Here is a 15,509-nt window from a genome sequence, read left to right as displayed (position 1 = left end):
GCTTTCCAATAGCTGGACTTTTTAGTTTGCTGCTCTGAATTTCGTCCCGCTCACGTCAACCTTTGGAACCGTCGCAGGCATCCGAATTCTCAAAGATCTTTGCTTGCCGCAGGCTCTTCCTGCATCCGGTCATCAAATTCAGCAAACGGCAACCCAATGACTTGTGCGAGATATTGCTAAACTTCCTTATGGTATATATTCCTCCTGCGAATCCGGCTATTACCATCGATATAACGCTCGAAAATGTCAACAACTCCTGCTCCGCCTGAGGACCAGGCAAGATTATTGGAAGATGCCTTGATTGCCGTGCGCCAGCAGACTGCGCTCATGCGCAAATGTCTCGACACTCCTGGAAAGCTTATGGATGCTCTTAAATGCTGGTGAGTCGAAATGTGATTCAATTGTTACGCAACGTCCCCCGTATCCGGCTTCTCTCGTCTTCCTAGCTTGCTAACTATAGATTACGTAGCTCTACCCTAGTCGCCGAGCTGCGGACAAGCAGCCTGGGTCCAAAGCAATACTACGAATTATACATGGCTGTATTCGATGCCATGCGCTACCTTTCGATGCATCTTCGGGAGAACCACCCTACCAACCATCTCGCCGACCTCTATGAACTTGTCCAATACGCTGGCAACATTATTCCGCGTCTGTATCTGATGATAACCGTCGGCACTGCATACATGTCTATACCTGGGGCGCCAGTAAAAGAGTTGATGAAAGATATGATGGATATGAGCCGCGGTGTTCAACATCCCATTCGTGGTCTATTTCTGCGTTACTACTTATCTGGACAAGCTAGAGACTACCTACCCACCGGCGACGGCGACGGCCCCGAAGGCAATCTCCAGGATTCGATCAACTTTATCCTAACAAACTTTGTCGAAATGAACAAGCTCTGGGTACGGCTACAGCATCAAGGCCATTCGCGAGAGCGCGAGCAGAGGACCAAGGAACGCAAAGAGCTACAACTCCTCGTAGGTAGCAATATCGTACGGCTAAGCCAATTAGTGGATCTCGAGGCCTACCAAGACGGTATCCTAGGCCCCTTACTTGAGCAGGTGGTGCAATGTCGCGACGTCCTAGCCCAAGAGTATCTCTTGGAGATAATCACTCAAGTTTTCCCGGACGAGTTCCATCTACACACTCTCGACCAATTCCTTGCGGCAGTATCACGGCTGAACCCCCACGTCAATGTCAAGGCTATCGTCATTGGCTTGATGGACAGGCTATCTGCCTATGCCGAGCGGGAATCACAGGAAGAGGTTGCAGAAGACAGAGCAAAGCTGGAAGAAGATGCGTTAGCAAGCCTTTTAGAAAAGGTTCGGTTAAGCAAGGAACAGCAGGAGGCGAAACCAAGTGCAGATGACGTATCCGCGGATGCAAATGGGGATCATGCCAATGGCGAGGCTACCAATTTTGCTGAACCTCACGCACCGGCTGACTCCGAACCGGCACCATCAGTCGCGGATACAGAGGCGACAGCGGTTGAGAAGGAGACCGACGGGTCTTCTCAGGCCACTAAGAAGCAGCGTGGAATCCCTCCCAACGTTAAGCTGTACGAGGTTTTCTTCGAGCAGGTCAATAATCTTGTCAATGCGCAACACCTACCTATCCAGGATACGATTGCCTTGTTAGTCTCTCTTGCTAATCTCGCATTGAACATATATCCCGGCCGACTTGACTACGTCGATCAGATTCTTGACTATGCGAATCAGAAGGTCAAGGAGCATGCTAATAGTGCTGATCTTCACTCCGTCCCGGCGCAGCAGAGCCTACTTGGACTGCTACAAGCTCCACTCAAGAGATATGTATCTATCTTCACAGCACTTTCTCTTCCTACCTATGTGCCTCTCTTCCAGTCTCAAACTTATCCTACAAGGAGGGCTGTCGCCGGTGAAGTTGCGAGAACTCTATTGCGTAACCAAACCATGATATCTACTACTACCCAGCTCGAGAACGTCCTCGAGATCTTGAAGGTCTTAATTAAAGAAGGATCTCAACCTCCGGCAGGATATCCTGGGGGCCCCCAACGGAGAGCTCTCGAGACTGACGAAACGATGGAAGAGCAAGGTTGGTTGGCCCGAATCATCCACTTGCTCGACGGCGAAAATAACGATACCCAATTTCGCCTTCTTCAAATGGTCCGTAAGGCGTTTGCTGAAGGAAATGAGAGGATTCGTACGACCACCCCACCTCTCATCACCGCAGGCATGAAGCTGGCACGCCGCTTCAAGGCTAGAGAACACTACGACGATAACTGGGAAACGCAATTAAGTGCCCTCTACAAATTCTTGCACTCCGCAATCTCAAGTATTTATACAAGAGTCAACGGGTCAGGTGCTGCCGAACTCTCCCTACGATTGTTCTGCGCTTGTGGTCAAACCGCCGACATGACCAGCTTCGAAGAGGTTTCGTACGAATTCTTTGCACAGGCGTTTACGGTGTATGAGGAGGCGATCTCCGACTCGAAGGCGCAGTTTCAGGCAGTATGTGTCATCGCCAACGCTTTGCATCAGACGAGGAATTTCGGCAAAGAGAACTACGATACCCTTATCACGAAGTGCGCCCTGCATGGAAGTAAGCTTCTGCGAAAGCCAGATCAGTGCAGAGCTGTATATCTAGCAAGTCACCTTTGGTGGGCAACGCCGATTGCTGCCGTGGAAGAATCGGATGAAGGTGTAAGTTTTATTGGTAGCGCCAGTTTGCGGAGTGTAACTAATCCTCGGCAGCTCTATCGGGACGGAAAACGAGTCTTAGAATGCCTGCAGCGAGCTCTACGTGTTGCGGACTCCTGTATGGAGCAGGCAACGTCAATCGAATTATTTGTTGAAATCCTGGATCGCTATGTCTATTATTTTGACCAGCAGAATGAATCAGTGAGGAGCATACCCATCTTACTATCCTGTAAAGAGATGATTAAACTTACCATTGATAGGTCACTACTAAATACATCAATGGTCTTATTGAGCTCATCCACTCAAACTTAGCAACAAACCAGCAGGACTCTGCCAGCATAGAGAGCAGCAAACGGCATTTCAAGCACACACTAGACAATATCGCCTCTAGACAGTACGAAGGGGTTGTTCTCCAGCCGCCGCAAAAATAACCAAACTTCTTCGAAGCTGTGTGTCGTAATGCTTTCAAATCACACGATCGCGGCATGTACGAGTTGCCCTGATGATATTATACCAAGGATAAGGAGCCTGCGTGTTTACGAGAAAGGGGACAGTGACCGTGGCCACCGGTTTAGTTATAGATTACCGTGTACATATGTATATTCTTGACGATTTGAAGGGATGCGCTTGGCTTCTTGTAGGAGTCTCGGCGTCCTTGCGTCCTTTTTGAGAGTTCCTTTTTAGTTAGTGCCGATGGTCGCCCAACCCCTCTTGTACCAGTTCGTAGAGAAGCCGGATTCGCAGATACGAAGGTCTTCTTGACTATCATAGGCGATGCAGATGCAGAATGCATTTCTACATATTAATTCCATCCATCCGATATCCGTTGGTTTTGATAATGTCTAGGCAACTGGTTATGTATATCGCTTAGAAAGGTACGATTTAACACGTATCAAAGTATCTAGAACTGGAAGTCATAAGTACCTGCCTCTTATACGCATATGTATAAGTACATGTAGGCTAGAACCATTCCAAGATTTTGGGTTCCTAACCCCTGATTGTGGCAGTGCTAGGATGACTAACATATGGTAGCCCGCGTGCTCCGCAAGACTGGAACTAAGACCTGCAACGCCTCAAGATCCAAATGCAGACTTGAGCTGAGACATCTACCTCTATGAACTTTATTTTTTCGGCCTCATGTTTCTTTTTAAATGATACCCTAATATATCAATTATCCTCGTTTTCCCCCTTTCAATGACCACCTCGGTGGCATTGAATCTGTTCTTGCCTTGTTCCCTTGATTGAACTTTCTTGTCAAATCCACTCCTTTATCGTGACTCGACTCGTAATCACTCGTTCGAACTACTCCTACCAACTACCAACGATCCGATGCATTTTCCTTCATCCGACCGACCCCATCGAGAAAACTGATACAAATCTCATATGTTACAGCATATCCATGACGTCGTGTAACCACAATGCCTTCCGAAAAATCCCAGTATATACCGCCGCCTCCAATACCAACTTACGATGAGGCGACCGGCGGCCATCCATCAGGCCACCGGCCCCATTCGCCAATAGATACGCGACCCGACCACGAAACCGAAGCGCAGTCTCTTCTCTTCTCACGATCTCGGCAGGCTGATTCATCGAGACGCGCGCCCGACGGATATCGACCTCCCTACGTGGAGTCAGACGACGAAGGATCGCAGTGGACGCTCGAAGATGATGATAGTGATGATGGCGAAAATGCGCGCGTGCGGCGCGAAATGCAAGAGCTGGAAGTTGAAGATCCACTAGATGATGCAAGTTCTAGGTCATCCACATCATCATGGACAAAACGGATAGCCTCTTCTCTACCCCAGTGGAAATGGCAATGGCGATGGCGACTTCCTAGATTTACTGTCCGACTACCTCGTCAGAATGAAGCGACAAACAGTCAGGATGGTGAACCAACAGAGACGAGGAGGTTTAGGTGGCCGAAGATTAACAGCGCCGCCGCCATACTTCTGGTCGGCCGATTGCTAGCCATTTTCTTGATCCTGGGCTTCCTATATATTCTCTTCATGAGTGATCTTTTCACAAAAATGACACGGCGTATCGGAGGGCACATGTTTGACCCTGAAGCCGTGCGACAATATGTACAAGCCGAAATTAACTCGGACTCGATGAGGACCACTCTCAAGCACTTTACGAGCTACGCACACATTGCAGGAACCGAAGGCGACTATGCACTGGCAATGGACGTACGGAACGACTTCATGAATTATGGCTTGGAGGATGTGACCGTCGACGAATACCAAGTTTACCTGAACTTTCCGATTCCAGGAGGTAGAGCTGTACAGATCATGTCCGAGGATGGCAAGGAAGCTGCATGGACGGCTGCCCTGGAAGAGAAGGAAGTTGGCGAAGAGACGGCCGGCCACCAAACACTTGTATTTCACGGTCATTCGAAAGCTGGCGATGTGAGGGGTCCGCTAATCTATGCTAATTATGGATCGAGGGAGGACTTCAAGATGCTAGCGGATAAGGGAATCGATACAAAAGGCGCCATCGCGCTCGTCCGTTATTATGGCACCCAAGGCGACAGAGCTCTCAAAATCAAAGCGGCAGAACTGGCCGGGTTTGCTGGATGCATTATATACAGCGACCCGGCGGATGACGGCTTTGTAAAAGGGGAGCCGGCTCCTAATGGACGATATATGCCAGCTGATGGTGTCCAGAGAGGTGGCGTGAGTTTGATGAGCTGGGTAGTAGGTGACGTCCTCACTCCTGGTTGGGAAAGCAAGGAGGGCCAGCCTCGGATGGAAAAGAGCAAAGCTGTAGGTCTTGTCGGTATTCCAAGTTTACCGCTGGCGTGGCGCGATGCCCAGGTGCTCCTACAGCATATTCAGGGTTTTGGCGAGCCGTGCCCTAATGACTGGCAAGGAGGGGTACCTGATGTCGAGTGGTGGTCAGGGAATTCGTCGTCGCCTATCGTACGGTTGAAGAACGAACAAGACGAGAATGAACGGCAGAAGATCTGGAACATCTATGGTAGAATTACAGGCATCGAGCAAAATGAGAAGTCGATCATTATCGGCAACCACCGCGATGCTTGGGCCTTTGGCGCAACCGATCCTAATTCAGGAACAGCTATCATGCTCGAAGTCGCACGCATTTTTGGCGATCTCTTAGGCAGAGGCTGGCGACCACTTCGCACAATTGAATTTATGAGTTGGGATGCCGAGGAGTACAACTTAATTGGCAGCACGGAGTACGTCGAAAACAACCTAGAGGCTCTACAAAAAGACGCATTCGCCTATATCAACCTAGATACTGCAGTTTCTGGCCAGGAGTTCCATGCTGCTGCGTCTCCGGTGTTCCGGAAGGTCCTATACAAGGTGCTTGACAGAGTCATTGACCCCAATTTCAACACTACATTGCGTGCATTGTGGGATGGTCGCAATGCAGAACTTGAGGGCCTCGGTGCTGGTAGCGACTACGTCGCATTCCAGGACATCGCGGGCACCAGCTCTATCGATATTCGATTTGATGGAGCGGCACATCCTTACCATTCTTCATACGACAATTTTGACTGGATGGATCGTGTTAGTGACCCGGGCTTCATATATCATAACCTCCTCGGCCAAGTTCTTGGGCTTCTCATTCTCGAATTAGCCGACCGACCAGTTTTACCTTTCGATATGGGCAACTATGCGCTGTCTCTCGGCCGCTATCTAGGAAACCTATGGCAGTGGGGCGAAGACAAGGGTGTCAACGAGCATTATAATCTCGACCCAATCAAGGATGCGGTCAATGAGGTTGAGAAGGCAGTCTCGGAATTCGAGAGGTGGGAATCCAGCTGGCAATCGGCCGTTCTATCGTCAAACGGTTGGGAGCCGGTAGGTTTAGGCCAAAAGCGAGGCGATTACAATAGTCGCATGGCGAACTTTGAGACTGGTCTGCTTGATTTGGAGTTTGGTGGCGGGGTAAGTCTACTTTCACTTATACATCCAAACAACTTGATCTCATATTGACGTTCACTCATAGATTCCAAACCGAACGCAATTCAAGCATGTCGTCTTCGGTCCGCAGCTGTGGTCCGGGTACGATGAGGCATTCTTCCCGGCTATCCGGGACGCCGTGGACGCGGAAGATTGGTCGCTGACCCAAAAGCTCATCGACAAAACCGCAGACATCATAACGAAGGCGGCTAAAGCGCTGTTGGAATAATGGACTGCTGGACGCGGGTGTCCTACTTTCAAGGAAGCTCCTTGCGGGTTTATAATGGGATGCATTGTTCGGCGTCAACGGGGTTAGGGGTGGTTTTCGTCATTGTGTGTATTGTACATGTAGATGTAGGTGGTCGACTCCTATGCTTCTACCTAGATTATTTCAGGGTATCGTCACATAGCTTGATAGCCGGCTCGGAAGCCGGCTGAGAATAGTATATTTGAGAATACGGTCGTGAACCTGGGAACTATTAACGTGTACAGGCGTCACATACCGATATCACATGATACTGATCATACGAATTGTGAATATTTCTTATAAACCTGTCATGTTGTTCACATGTATCACCTATTTACTACCTTTTCAATTCAACATATTCTAATATATTCCCGGTCTATGCAAGTGTCTACAAGCTGACCTGTCATCGAAGCGAAGCCGCACTTTTAACAGGTATGTTATCCTCACAAGCTAGTAACAATCCGTTTTAAATACAAACATACAGACATCCAGCCACCCAGCCAAGTTTTCTAACCGTAAACACGACAGCCCGATCACCAGACACGCATATCTCCTAAAATACCAGCAAGATCCCGGAACTCGTTACCGATGCCCAGCGCGACATGCTCCCTGACTCCCGCGCAACAACCTTAAATCAATACAAAAGAAAAGTTCGACCAATGGTAAGCAAGTCTGTCTAGATAGGCGGAGGAGAGGTAGTGTCTTATATGTACACATATATATCACCGCTACCCTAAGTAGTAGACCTGGTTCCCGCTGTACTGGTTGATCTCCTCGGGGCTGAGCGGGTCGTCGGAGTCGTAGCGGCGGAACTTGCAGGCGTCGGTGGCGCACTTGTACCACAGCGTGTTGGGGTACTTGGCCATCTCGCCCGTCACGTCCTCGCGCGCCGGGTGCCCGCACCAGCACCGCGGCCACAGCCGGTCCTTGGGCGTCAGGCCCGTCCGCCCCGCCGCCCAGGTCAGGCGCGAGTCGGCCCAGCAGATGAAGGAGCCGTAGCCGGGGCACTGGGGTGTGGTGTTAGTGGGAGTGCGGACGCAGGATCGGGGGGAGGGGAGATGGGTTCCATTATAGGGATCTCCTAAAACGGATCAAGGGGGTAGAAGGTTAGGTAGGTACTTACGTCGCGGCATTTATAGTATAACCTATCTAGGTTGCGGCCCGACGTCGACACCTCGCGCTCGATCACCCGATGCACCGGGTTCTTCTTCGGACAGCAGAGGGCCGGGCGATCCGGGTACTCCGGGTGGTGGAAGGGAACGGGCAGAGGGCTAGGAGATGGCGTCGACGAGCGGTAGAAGGGGATCGGGGATAAGTCGAATTCCGGCGTGCATCCTCGCTGCTTCTTGGGCGAGATCACGAATTTGTCGTCGTCGTCGGAATCGTCGGCCTTGATGAAGCGTGGGTATTCGTCTATTGGGGATGATGGCGCGTCGTAGTCCCCGGACTCCTCTTTGACGATTACGGTGATTTCCGGGGAATCGTAACGGCGCTTGCGTTGGGTTGGGCTGTTGTTGTTACTGCTGTTGCCGTTGGTCGCCGTTGGAGCGGGCCTCCTTCCGCGCTCTGCGGTGGCGGATAATTCGGAGACGGATGTACTGTTGCCGGCCTCTGCAACTGTCGTTCTTGATCTAGACGGCGAGACAACTTCGACCTCGACCCTGCTCCTTGATACTATTGCTGGCGAAGGTGAACGACGACGGATTTCTTTCCCTTTAAATATCGCCGGTGGTCCGTCAAGTTCTTGGATTTCCCTTTCTCCCGAAAGTTCCCCAAGTGGAGCCGGTGTCGTCTCTCTTGATAAGGTCCTAGAGCTCTCGCGCTCGCACCGATCAGTACCAAGCGTAGTAGACGACGACTTTGGACCCGACACAGGTTGAACCGACGTCTCCCTAGACGGCACTGTCAAATCGATAACCTCGCGCTCCTTAGCGGCCATCGTCTCAACACGGATAATTATTGTGGCCCTAAAAAGCTTGCGAATAAGGGTCTTGATCGACATCGCGGGCATCGCGAGAAAGAAAGACTTACATGGCAAAATAAAGGGAAGATCAGACTTGATTGGAAGAGCTGCGGAGATCTGTAGTTATAAACTTCCTCTCGATTCCGTGGGATAAGGGGGGAAGAAGCCAGGATCCGAGTGTCGCGAACCACGCCCTTGCCTAGATACATAAGTAATCTCCGCGTCTGCAACGCGCAAAATTCCCTATGTTCTTGTTCGCGCGGTTCGCAACGTCTCCCGTTTTGCCTTGGGGGTCTGCCCATCTGTGCGCCTTACTACGGGCTTGCAGGGCAGGACAAGATAGCCAACGTTCAGCCGCTGCCCGGGGTGCGGCCTTAGCTCAATGCGAGTGCGCTTAGGGGGACGCGACCATTGGCCACGTCGCGCGTCTTGGGGGTCGAAGGCTTGGTTCGGACGCCACAGCTGAAAGTTAGGCTGCGTCAGTCAGTGCAGGCTTGCCGGGGTAGTCGACGGTTAGTCTGCCGCTCCCGCGCATGTCACACAAATATCCTGGCGAACCTGCCCTTCAAGACGGATACCCCAGGGGGAGCGGAACAAAGCCGTGTGCCCAACGTCACTACATAGATAGTAAGGTTGCAAGGCCATCACCATCGGGCTTAGTCAAGACGCAGAAGCTATAAATGGCGTTTGCGACGAGGCGAATCATCCTCGAGCGGAATTGAAAAGAGGTCACGAGATGCTATCTGGACTGTTTTCGTGCATGCTCTCTTGAGCGAGACGCCGACGCGTTTCCTTTTCGGTGGCTGGGCAGGAATGGTAGGCCGGGCTGTTTAATATACTGGAGCGAATAACAGCCTCCACCAAATTCAAGAAGCGCATTTATCGACGGACTTTACCGCAGGCAGTCCCTTTTTATTAGAGGATCAAATAGGCGTCTTGGAGAAATTGTTAGCTTGTTTGCAACTATCCGCATTCTGTTTAGTTTTCTAAACTGTGGTGTGAAGTCTCTTGGTGTATATTTAAAGTCATTCTTTAATACCTGATAAAACATTGGAGATTAGTATAGCTCCATAACTCATTGAGATCTATGCTGATCTAAGTGTAGGTACCTATATTTTTCTCCATATGAAAACAAGATCATATTTTTTGCCATAACCTCGCAGCATAGGGCTGATCGGAGATTCCATTTTCTTCAAGGCTTTAGCCATTCCATGCAAGATGCGCATCCGGGTCGAGCCGGCATAGGTACAGGTTGGTCCTTAGGTGATGCTAAATAAAGTCTATGGCGCAGGTACCGCCTTTGACAAGTACCAATCAGATATATAGCAACAAGCCACAGATTCTACAAAGCTTCGCGCAACTTTCTAGTCTTCCCCGGTTATGTGAGACATTAAAGTCACATGCCCTAATCTTTCTGGAAGGAATCAGAAGGCGTCATGGATACGAGGTCGGTTCTTAAAAAAAAAAAACACATGTGTACCGATAAATCCAGCATTATTTTTTCTGAATACCTAAGATATAATCTAAGGCGTCATGAGAGATAATCTATGATGGTGCTATCTTCCAGTCAATTCTCACTTGCATTCCGATATTTTCCTACGAGCCATCATGCTTTAAGGGGCAAGTTGCGGGTCCTCTATTGTAACTTACACACAGCTACAAATACTGACTCATCCTTTCCACAGGATAAGAAGTCGAGTTAAGGTACTCAGATTAAGTATCCGCTAAGTTACCGCCATAGATTAGATAGCAGTAGCTAATCTTGTTCTCGATAAGTCATGTATCAGAGGTGCATGAAAGTCTATGGGACCTTTCTACGGAATTTCCCTTCTCGTTCCCCACTGATACAGGAACAAATCAGCTAACGTATGATGACTACATACATCCTTCCGTCCGCCCTCGACGGCGACAGCGAACTATATGATAGCTTTACTACCAAGGTAAATAGCATCACCTTATATTGCTGCATGTTTTATATGCAGGTACAGTGGGGCCAGTATCATCCCGTCATTACTGATTATTGATTACGTTATTGATATCATTACTGATCTCGTTGTGTAAGACTCTAAGTTGCGGGTGAATAAATCTCCAGTTCAACGTTGAGAATGTGTTCGAGTTGGTCCGGGGATAATAACAGCTTGTTGCATGGAGAGAATAAGGCGACCAGTGCGCTATGCTGTAAAAATTTTGGCGTTTAAATAGGGATTTGCATTGAGGAAATAGGGGGTGGCTGACATATGAGGGGCTTACATAATCTTTGACGTGGCCACAGTGAAACAACCAACGACGTCCTGCAACAGTATCGCCAACCAATACATCTATCATGTGTTAATGTCGTACGTTTGCCAAATTCGGTAGCAGTTGATAGCTGTGGGCCAATGACGGGCGTCGACATTGGTGGAGGACCTTGTTGACCCAATTGAGAACCCGGTTGGTCGAATACATAATAATCAAGTTTCCAACACCAGTGTAAAAGTCGGGATTATGATCTTTGGGCTTCTATCTTCAGCTCTTCCTCCCAAAGATCCTCTGGTTTACTCATATAAACATACGATAGAGCATGTGTTCTTGAACATCAGTCCGGGACATTAAGAAACCTCTTGAAGAGAACATTCGTGATCAACGAAAACCAGATGCATACCTCACCGCTCATGCGCGCCCCGGCGGAGGTGCGGATGATGATCTACGATTATCTTTTCGACGACGGTGGAAATAAGCAATTGCGCATACAGAATGCAGGACCCGGCAAACTGCAAAAGACAGACGGCCGAACCAGGAGTACATATTACGTACTGGAGCGATCATTCCACCGTCGCTGTTACGTGACAACGTACCTGCTCGACACGAAGGGTGTCAGCTTCTGCGCCTCATTTATGCGAGTCAACAGGAAGATATACGAAGAAACGGCGTACCTGATCTACGGCGGGCATACGTTCGACTTCGGAAGCGACATCGAAGCCGTGGAGCCCTTCCTCTCGGATCTCACACCGCCAAGCCGCCAACTAATCCGGGAGATCTCTTTGTACAAGCGGGGACCGGTACCGCCCTATGACTATGACCGCAGCGAGTGGAGGAATGTGTGCCGGTTCCTCCAGAACCAGGCGTCCATCAGGAAGCTCCGGCTGATGGTGCAAGGCGGTCGTCCCAACACGACTTGGGAGGGGCCGAAGGAATTCTCCGTCGAGGACCTGAAGCTCTTGTTTGACATCAAGCACGAGAGCCTGGACTGGGTTGGAGAGTTAATCCGCGTCAAGGGGATTGAGGAGTTGGAGGTATTACCAGATGTCCAGTATTGCCCGCCGCCTTCGTCAACGAACATGATCATTTTTGCGGCCCTCTCGGCTTCGATCGAGAGAGGCTTGACTGAATTCCTAAGAACGCAGTTACGTCTACCTCAATGAGGATTAAGGAATAGAGAACCTTTCCTTGGCTTGGGTTGGTGACTTAAGAGAGCTATGCAACTACAATGTTGCGTTTGATGGAGGAATATCGTCTTGTATGTTTGAATAATTTCGTGGATTCTAGGTACAAGCCCCTTATTCTCATAGATATGGAGTTGGCTCCTCTATCAATATAGTAACTTTAGAATTACCGTACATGCCCCATAAATTAAACCAAGCACGCCTAGATATAGTCATCCACAATATGATCTCCCGGCTTAGGTTTGACTTCTCCGTCTACGGGACGAGGAATCGAATTACGCTTCACGAACTGCCGGATCTCCTCATAATCTCTGCATGTGTGCATCCGATCCATGTCAGCCGTTAAGCGTCCCTTCTTGCCTGCCCACACGAACGGGACAATCCCAACATCCGCGGTGCACATGAGCCGATACCGCAGGTATTCGACACAATGATCTGCCGAGGAGTTCAATACCAACGCTTGTACTAATGAGTCTTGTGGGAAGTTATCTGTAACATACCAACGTGGAGGCTCTGGTAATACGCCGTGGTTCCTGAGAGAGCCTCATGCTCTGCCTCACTGGTGTAATTGAAGTTGAAATAGGAATACCGTCTGAGCAAGTTCTGAGGGTCGTTAATATAATGCAAACACTACTCAAGGTAGTGGCTAGGACAGTTTACGAACCAGACAGTGCAACTGATGAGTCGCCTCAATAAGAACCGGGTGACCAACAAGTCCCTTCTCAGGATTGTCAAAATAGGCATGAATTTCCGGATCGATTCCGGACTCTTTTGCTTCTTCCTTAGGTACTAGGAGAATACCGGCATCTATGTAAATATTTATTAGTGGCTGTTTATAAACATCAACTCCTAACTAAGCTTAGGTCTGTTTACGTACGAATCTGCGTGAGCTCTAACCAAGCCTTCTCTGTAGAGGGTGATTCATGTTCTCGATATGTGCTGTTCTCTCTGTTATAGAATGGCGTATTTACCCTCGTGGGCTTTACTCCCGATGGCAGACTACGCAGAAGTGGTGCCACGCCAGTTGGGGGCTCCGATACGCTCTGGCATCGTTGAGGGTTGCGGGCGACTTGAAGGGTCACTATTATGCTTATCGCATTGGTAGCTAATATGGAGAGAATCAATACTGATATCCATCGTGTTGTACTCCAAAATTGCGTATGTGCTGTTTCCGAGGACTCGGAGTCGTAGGAGTCGTCATCGGAGGGGAGGAGCCTGGTTGATGACGACTCATCCTTGATGTCTGGGTATTCAGATGACGCCGCCATGAATGGTTTCCCTCTCCCTACTCACCCCCAATTTAAGGTAAAGATGTCGGTGACAGGAATTAGGATAAGTCTGAGAAATGAAGTGTAGATGTGTGCTATGACGCCTCCTTTCATACATGCATGGTATTACACGGAAATACCCATTGAACTCACATGATATTCAGAGACGTTTCTCTAGCTGAATGATTTCTGGGACATGCGAAGTTATGCTCCGAAGCTTACCTATTATTCATCTCCCTGTGACGCCGCACACGAGCAGGGCCACTCACTTCTAGATAGGGAAGGTCATTATGCAGGTGAGCAGGCTCAGTAAGACCTTTACTCACGACACGCAGTAAAAGCAAATTCGATACATCGCATTATCTACTATTGCTTACCATGGTAATAATTCTTTTCGATCCACAGTATCGCACCAAGCTGTATAGATTCGTATAATCCACATAACCCCAAGCTGAAAGCCAAGACAAACCCCTGAAAATCCACTACCAAATTGTTTTCTTACAATGATAGAACCCTAGTTCAACCTCTGTCTTATCTTGTAAGCCCTCGCAACGTTCCGATAACTGGTCAGCGCAATGTTTTGCGTGATGGGCGCTAAATGTTTTGGTGTCTAGGAATTCTTTCTGGTTTTCCATTCCATAGCGGAGCTTTCTCCATTGGAATAAGCAATGTTCCCCATGCATCCTAAGTATCCGATAGTCAGATTACAAGGGGGTTGGATGAGTTGTCAGGGCCTTACTAACCGCTTGGTGTAGATTTTGATGTGCTTCCCCTCCCAGAGATCTTTGACTGGTATCTCCTGAGTCAGGTTTACGTCGGAGTACCACGTCCTATCTTCGAAAACGGGATACTTCTCGGTAAGCTCTGGAAACATACAGCGAGAGGGAAACCATCCATAGAAGTTCGGTTCCATGAGACAACCGCGGGACATAGCATCAGCGCTGGAGCGGCCGCAATGGTTCCATTCCTCGTCCTCAATCTCTTGGGAGGTCTTTGTTTTCTGAATAGAGGATGAATGGACTAGTAGAAAGATTAAAAAGGCAATCAAAACCGTAATGATGCCAGCTGCAAATGGCCATATCTTCGAACGTAACTCTTGTATCTTAGACCGTGGTAAATTATTGAGGTCTTGTAGCTGGTCGTATCTGACATTTTGGAAACGTTCTGCATCATTCTGTCTGGACGACATTGCTAAAGCAATTTAGAGTGATTTCTTTGGAAGCTTGGTCTTCGCCAAAAGACTACGAAAACAGAACGAGTAGAAACTTCATAAGAGTATATTTGATAAAGTTACAATTGATGATATATCGCTTTCTCGGCAGCCAGATCCCACTTAGATGTTGCAAGGGGCCTAAATACTGTGCCACACGTAAGATTCTAGATCCCGGGGTTTAGAACGGATAGAAGGATTACTAGAACCCAGATAGGAAGTTAATACGAATTATGATAACTGCTATGAATCCTTCAATAACTGATAGGCTGTGGATGAAAGTTACGGCAACTTGCGTCTACACTTCCGCATCTACGGTTTCAGACAAGCTAGGTAGGTAGAGGGTTATCACAACACACATCAGGCAAGGAAGCGTAAACTTATCACAGTCTTGACTGAGTTGCGTCCTATGTAATCGCTCTTGGCATTTGACTTTCCACGGCTATAAGTAGCCCTGAACCATTTTTAAAACCCCGAGTCAACCTTCCAATTAATCTGCAAACACAAGCTTCCAATCACATACGTCAACCTCAGAATCCAAACTACAGAGTCGTCACTACAATGAAGTACTCACTCTTCCTCACTCTTGCTCTTGCGGCTATCGGTTTTGCTGCTCCTAACGCAGCACCAGCCCCAGCTCCGACGGCCGCTCCAGAGCCTGTACAAAAGCAAAAGCGTGCCGAATGTGAGAGTCGTATGCTTCATATTTCTGGTGGTTAGGCACTAACAGCTTTCTAGTCATCTACACAATTGTGGCTGCCGAAGATGAGGGAGAGACAGTTGAGAAAAACTAGA

General features: G+C 48.9%; 6 protein-coding genes across 6 annotated transcripts; 3 read left to right on the top strand and 3 right to left on the bottom strand.

The window, feature by feature from the left end:
* The first annotated feature begins 36 nt into the window (after nucleotides 1-36).
* On the top strand, nucleotides 37-3,614 carry F4807DRAFT_426955 (vacuolar protein sorting-associated protein 35). The gene is made up of 4 exons (XM_047998116.1): nucleotides 37-380; nucleotides 470-2,681; nucleotides 2,733-2,879; nucleotides 2,939-3,614. Exons 1-4 carry the CDS (start codon nucleotides 244-246, stop codon nucleotides 3,107-3,109), a joined length of 2,667 nt encoding a protein of 888 aa, XP_047854031.1. The 5' UTR covers nucleotides 37-243; the 3' UTR covers nucleotides 3,110-3,614.
* Nucleotides 3,615-3,754: 140 nt separating this feature from the next.
* F4807DRAFT_426954 (Zn-dependent exopeptidase) lies at nucleotides 3,755-7,193 on the top strand. The gene is made up of 2 exons (XM_047998115.1): nucleotides 3,755-6,589; nucleotides 6,651-7,193. Exons 1-2 carry the CDS (start codon nucleotides 4,097-4,099, stop codon nucleotides 6,831-6,833), a joined length of 2,676 nt encoding a protein of 891 aa, XP_047854030.1. The 5' UTR covers nucleotides 3,755-4,096; the 3' UTR covers nucleotides 6,834-7,193.
* A 386-nt stretch (nucleotides 7,194-7,579) lies between these two features.
* On the bottom strand, nucleotides 7,580-8,853 carry F4807DRAFT_460723 (uncharacterized protein; the record flags this gene model as incomplete). The annotated part of the gene is made up of 2 exons (XM_048001561.1): nucleotides 7,580-7,858; nucleotides 7,975-8,853. 2 exons carry the CDS (start codon nucleotides 8,851-8,853, stop codon nucleotides 7,580-7,582), a joined length of 1,158 nt encoding a protein of 385 aa, XP_047854029.1.
* A 2,612-nt stretch (nucleotides 8,854-11,465) lies between these two features.
* F4807DRAFT_460722 (uncharacterized protein) lies at nucleotides 11,466-12,215 on the top strand (the record flags this gene model as incomplete). The annotated part of the gene is made up of 1 exon (XM_048001560.1): nucleotides 11,466-12,215. The coding sequence occupies one exon, from the start codon at nucleotides 11,466-11,468 to the stop codon at nucleotides 12,213-12,215; it is 750 nt and encodes a 249-aa protein (XP_047854028.1).
* Nucleotides 12,216-12,326: 111 nt separating this feature from the next.
* On the bottom strand, nucleotides 12,327-13,735 carry F4807DRAFT_95743 (uncharacterized protein). The gene is made up of 4 exons (XM_048003706.1): nucleotides 13,114-13,735; nucleotides 12,901-13,043; nucleotides 12,737-12,839; nucleotides 12,327-12,671 (listed from the first exon to the last, which is right to left on the bottom strand). Exons 1-4 carry the CDS (start codon nucleotides 13,502-13,504, stop codon nucleotides 12,439-12,441), a joined length of 870 nt encoding a protein of 289 aa, XP_047854027.1. The 5' UTR covers nucleotides 13,505-13,735; the 3' UTR covers nucleotides 12,327-12,438.
* Nucleotides 13,736-13,806: 71 nt separating this feature from the next.
* F4807DRAFT_426923 (uncharacterized protein) lies at nucleotides 13,807-14,829 on the bottom strand. Its single transcript, XM_047998114.1, has 2 exons — nucleotides 14,248-14,829; nucleotides 13,807-14,188 (listed from the first exon to the last, which is right to left on the bottom strand). The coding sequence occupies exons 1-2, from the start codon at nucleotides 14,691-14,693 to the stop codon at nucleotides 13,987-13,989; spliced, it is 648 nt and encodes a 215-aa protein (XP_047854026.1). The 5' UTR covers nucleotides 14,694-14,829; the 3' UTR covers nucleotides 13,807-13,986.
* Between the last annotated feature and the right edge of the window lie 680 nt (nucleotides 14,830-15,509).

The sequence above is a fragment of the Annulohypoxylon truncatum genome (assembly GCF_022578515.1).
Source record: "Annulohypoxylon truncatum strain CBS 140777 unplaced genomic scaffold F4807scaffold_17, whole genome shotgun sequence".
Lineage (NCBI taxonomy): Eukaryota > Fungi > Ascomycota > Sordariomycetes > Xylariales > Hypoxylaceae > Annulohypoxylon > Annulohypoxylon truncatum.
This window is presented reverse-complemented; position numbering and strand designations above follow the sequence as displayed.

Coding starts and splice junctions, on each gene's coding strand:
- F4807DRAFT_426923 (XM_047998114.1), bottom strand. CDS start 14,693: ATGTCGTCCAGACAGAATGATGCAGAACGTTTCCAAAATGTCAGATAC. Junction 14,189..14,247: donor ATCAAAATCTACACCAAGCG/GTTAGTAAGGCC, acceptor TCGGATACTTAG/GATGCATGGGGAACATTGCT.
- F4807DRAFT_95743 (XM_048003706.1), bottom strand. CDS start 13,504: ATGGCGGCGTCATCTGAATACCCAGACATCAAGGATGAGTCGTCATCA. Junction 12,840..12,900: donor CTCATCAGTTGCACTGTCTG/GTTCGTAAACTG, acceptor AACGACCCTCAG/AACTTGCTCAGACGGTATTC. Junction 12,672..12,736: donor TTACCAGAGCCTCCACGTTG/GTATGTTACAGA, acceptor ACTCCTCGGCAG/ATCATTGTGTCGAATACCTG.
- F4807DRAFT_426954 (XM_047998115.1), top strand. CDS start 4,097: ATGCCTTCCGAAAAATCCCAGTATATACCGCCGCCTCCAATACCAACT. Junction 6,590..6,650: donor ATTTGGAGTTTGGTGGCGGG/GTAAGTCTACTT, acceptor GTTCACTCATAG/ATTCCAAACCGAACGCAATT.
- F4807DRAFT_426955 (XM_047998116.1), top strand. CDS start 244: ATGTCAACAACTCCTGCTCCGCCTGAGGACCAGGCAAGATTATTGGAA. Junction 381..469: donor ATGGATGCTCTTAAATGCTG/GTGAGTCGAAAT, acceptor TAGATTACGTAG/CTCTACCCTAGTCGCCGAGC. Junction 2,682..2,732: donor TGGAAGAATCGGATGAAGGT/GTAAGTTTTATT, acceptor AATCCTCGGCAG/CTCTATCGGGACGGAAAACG.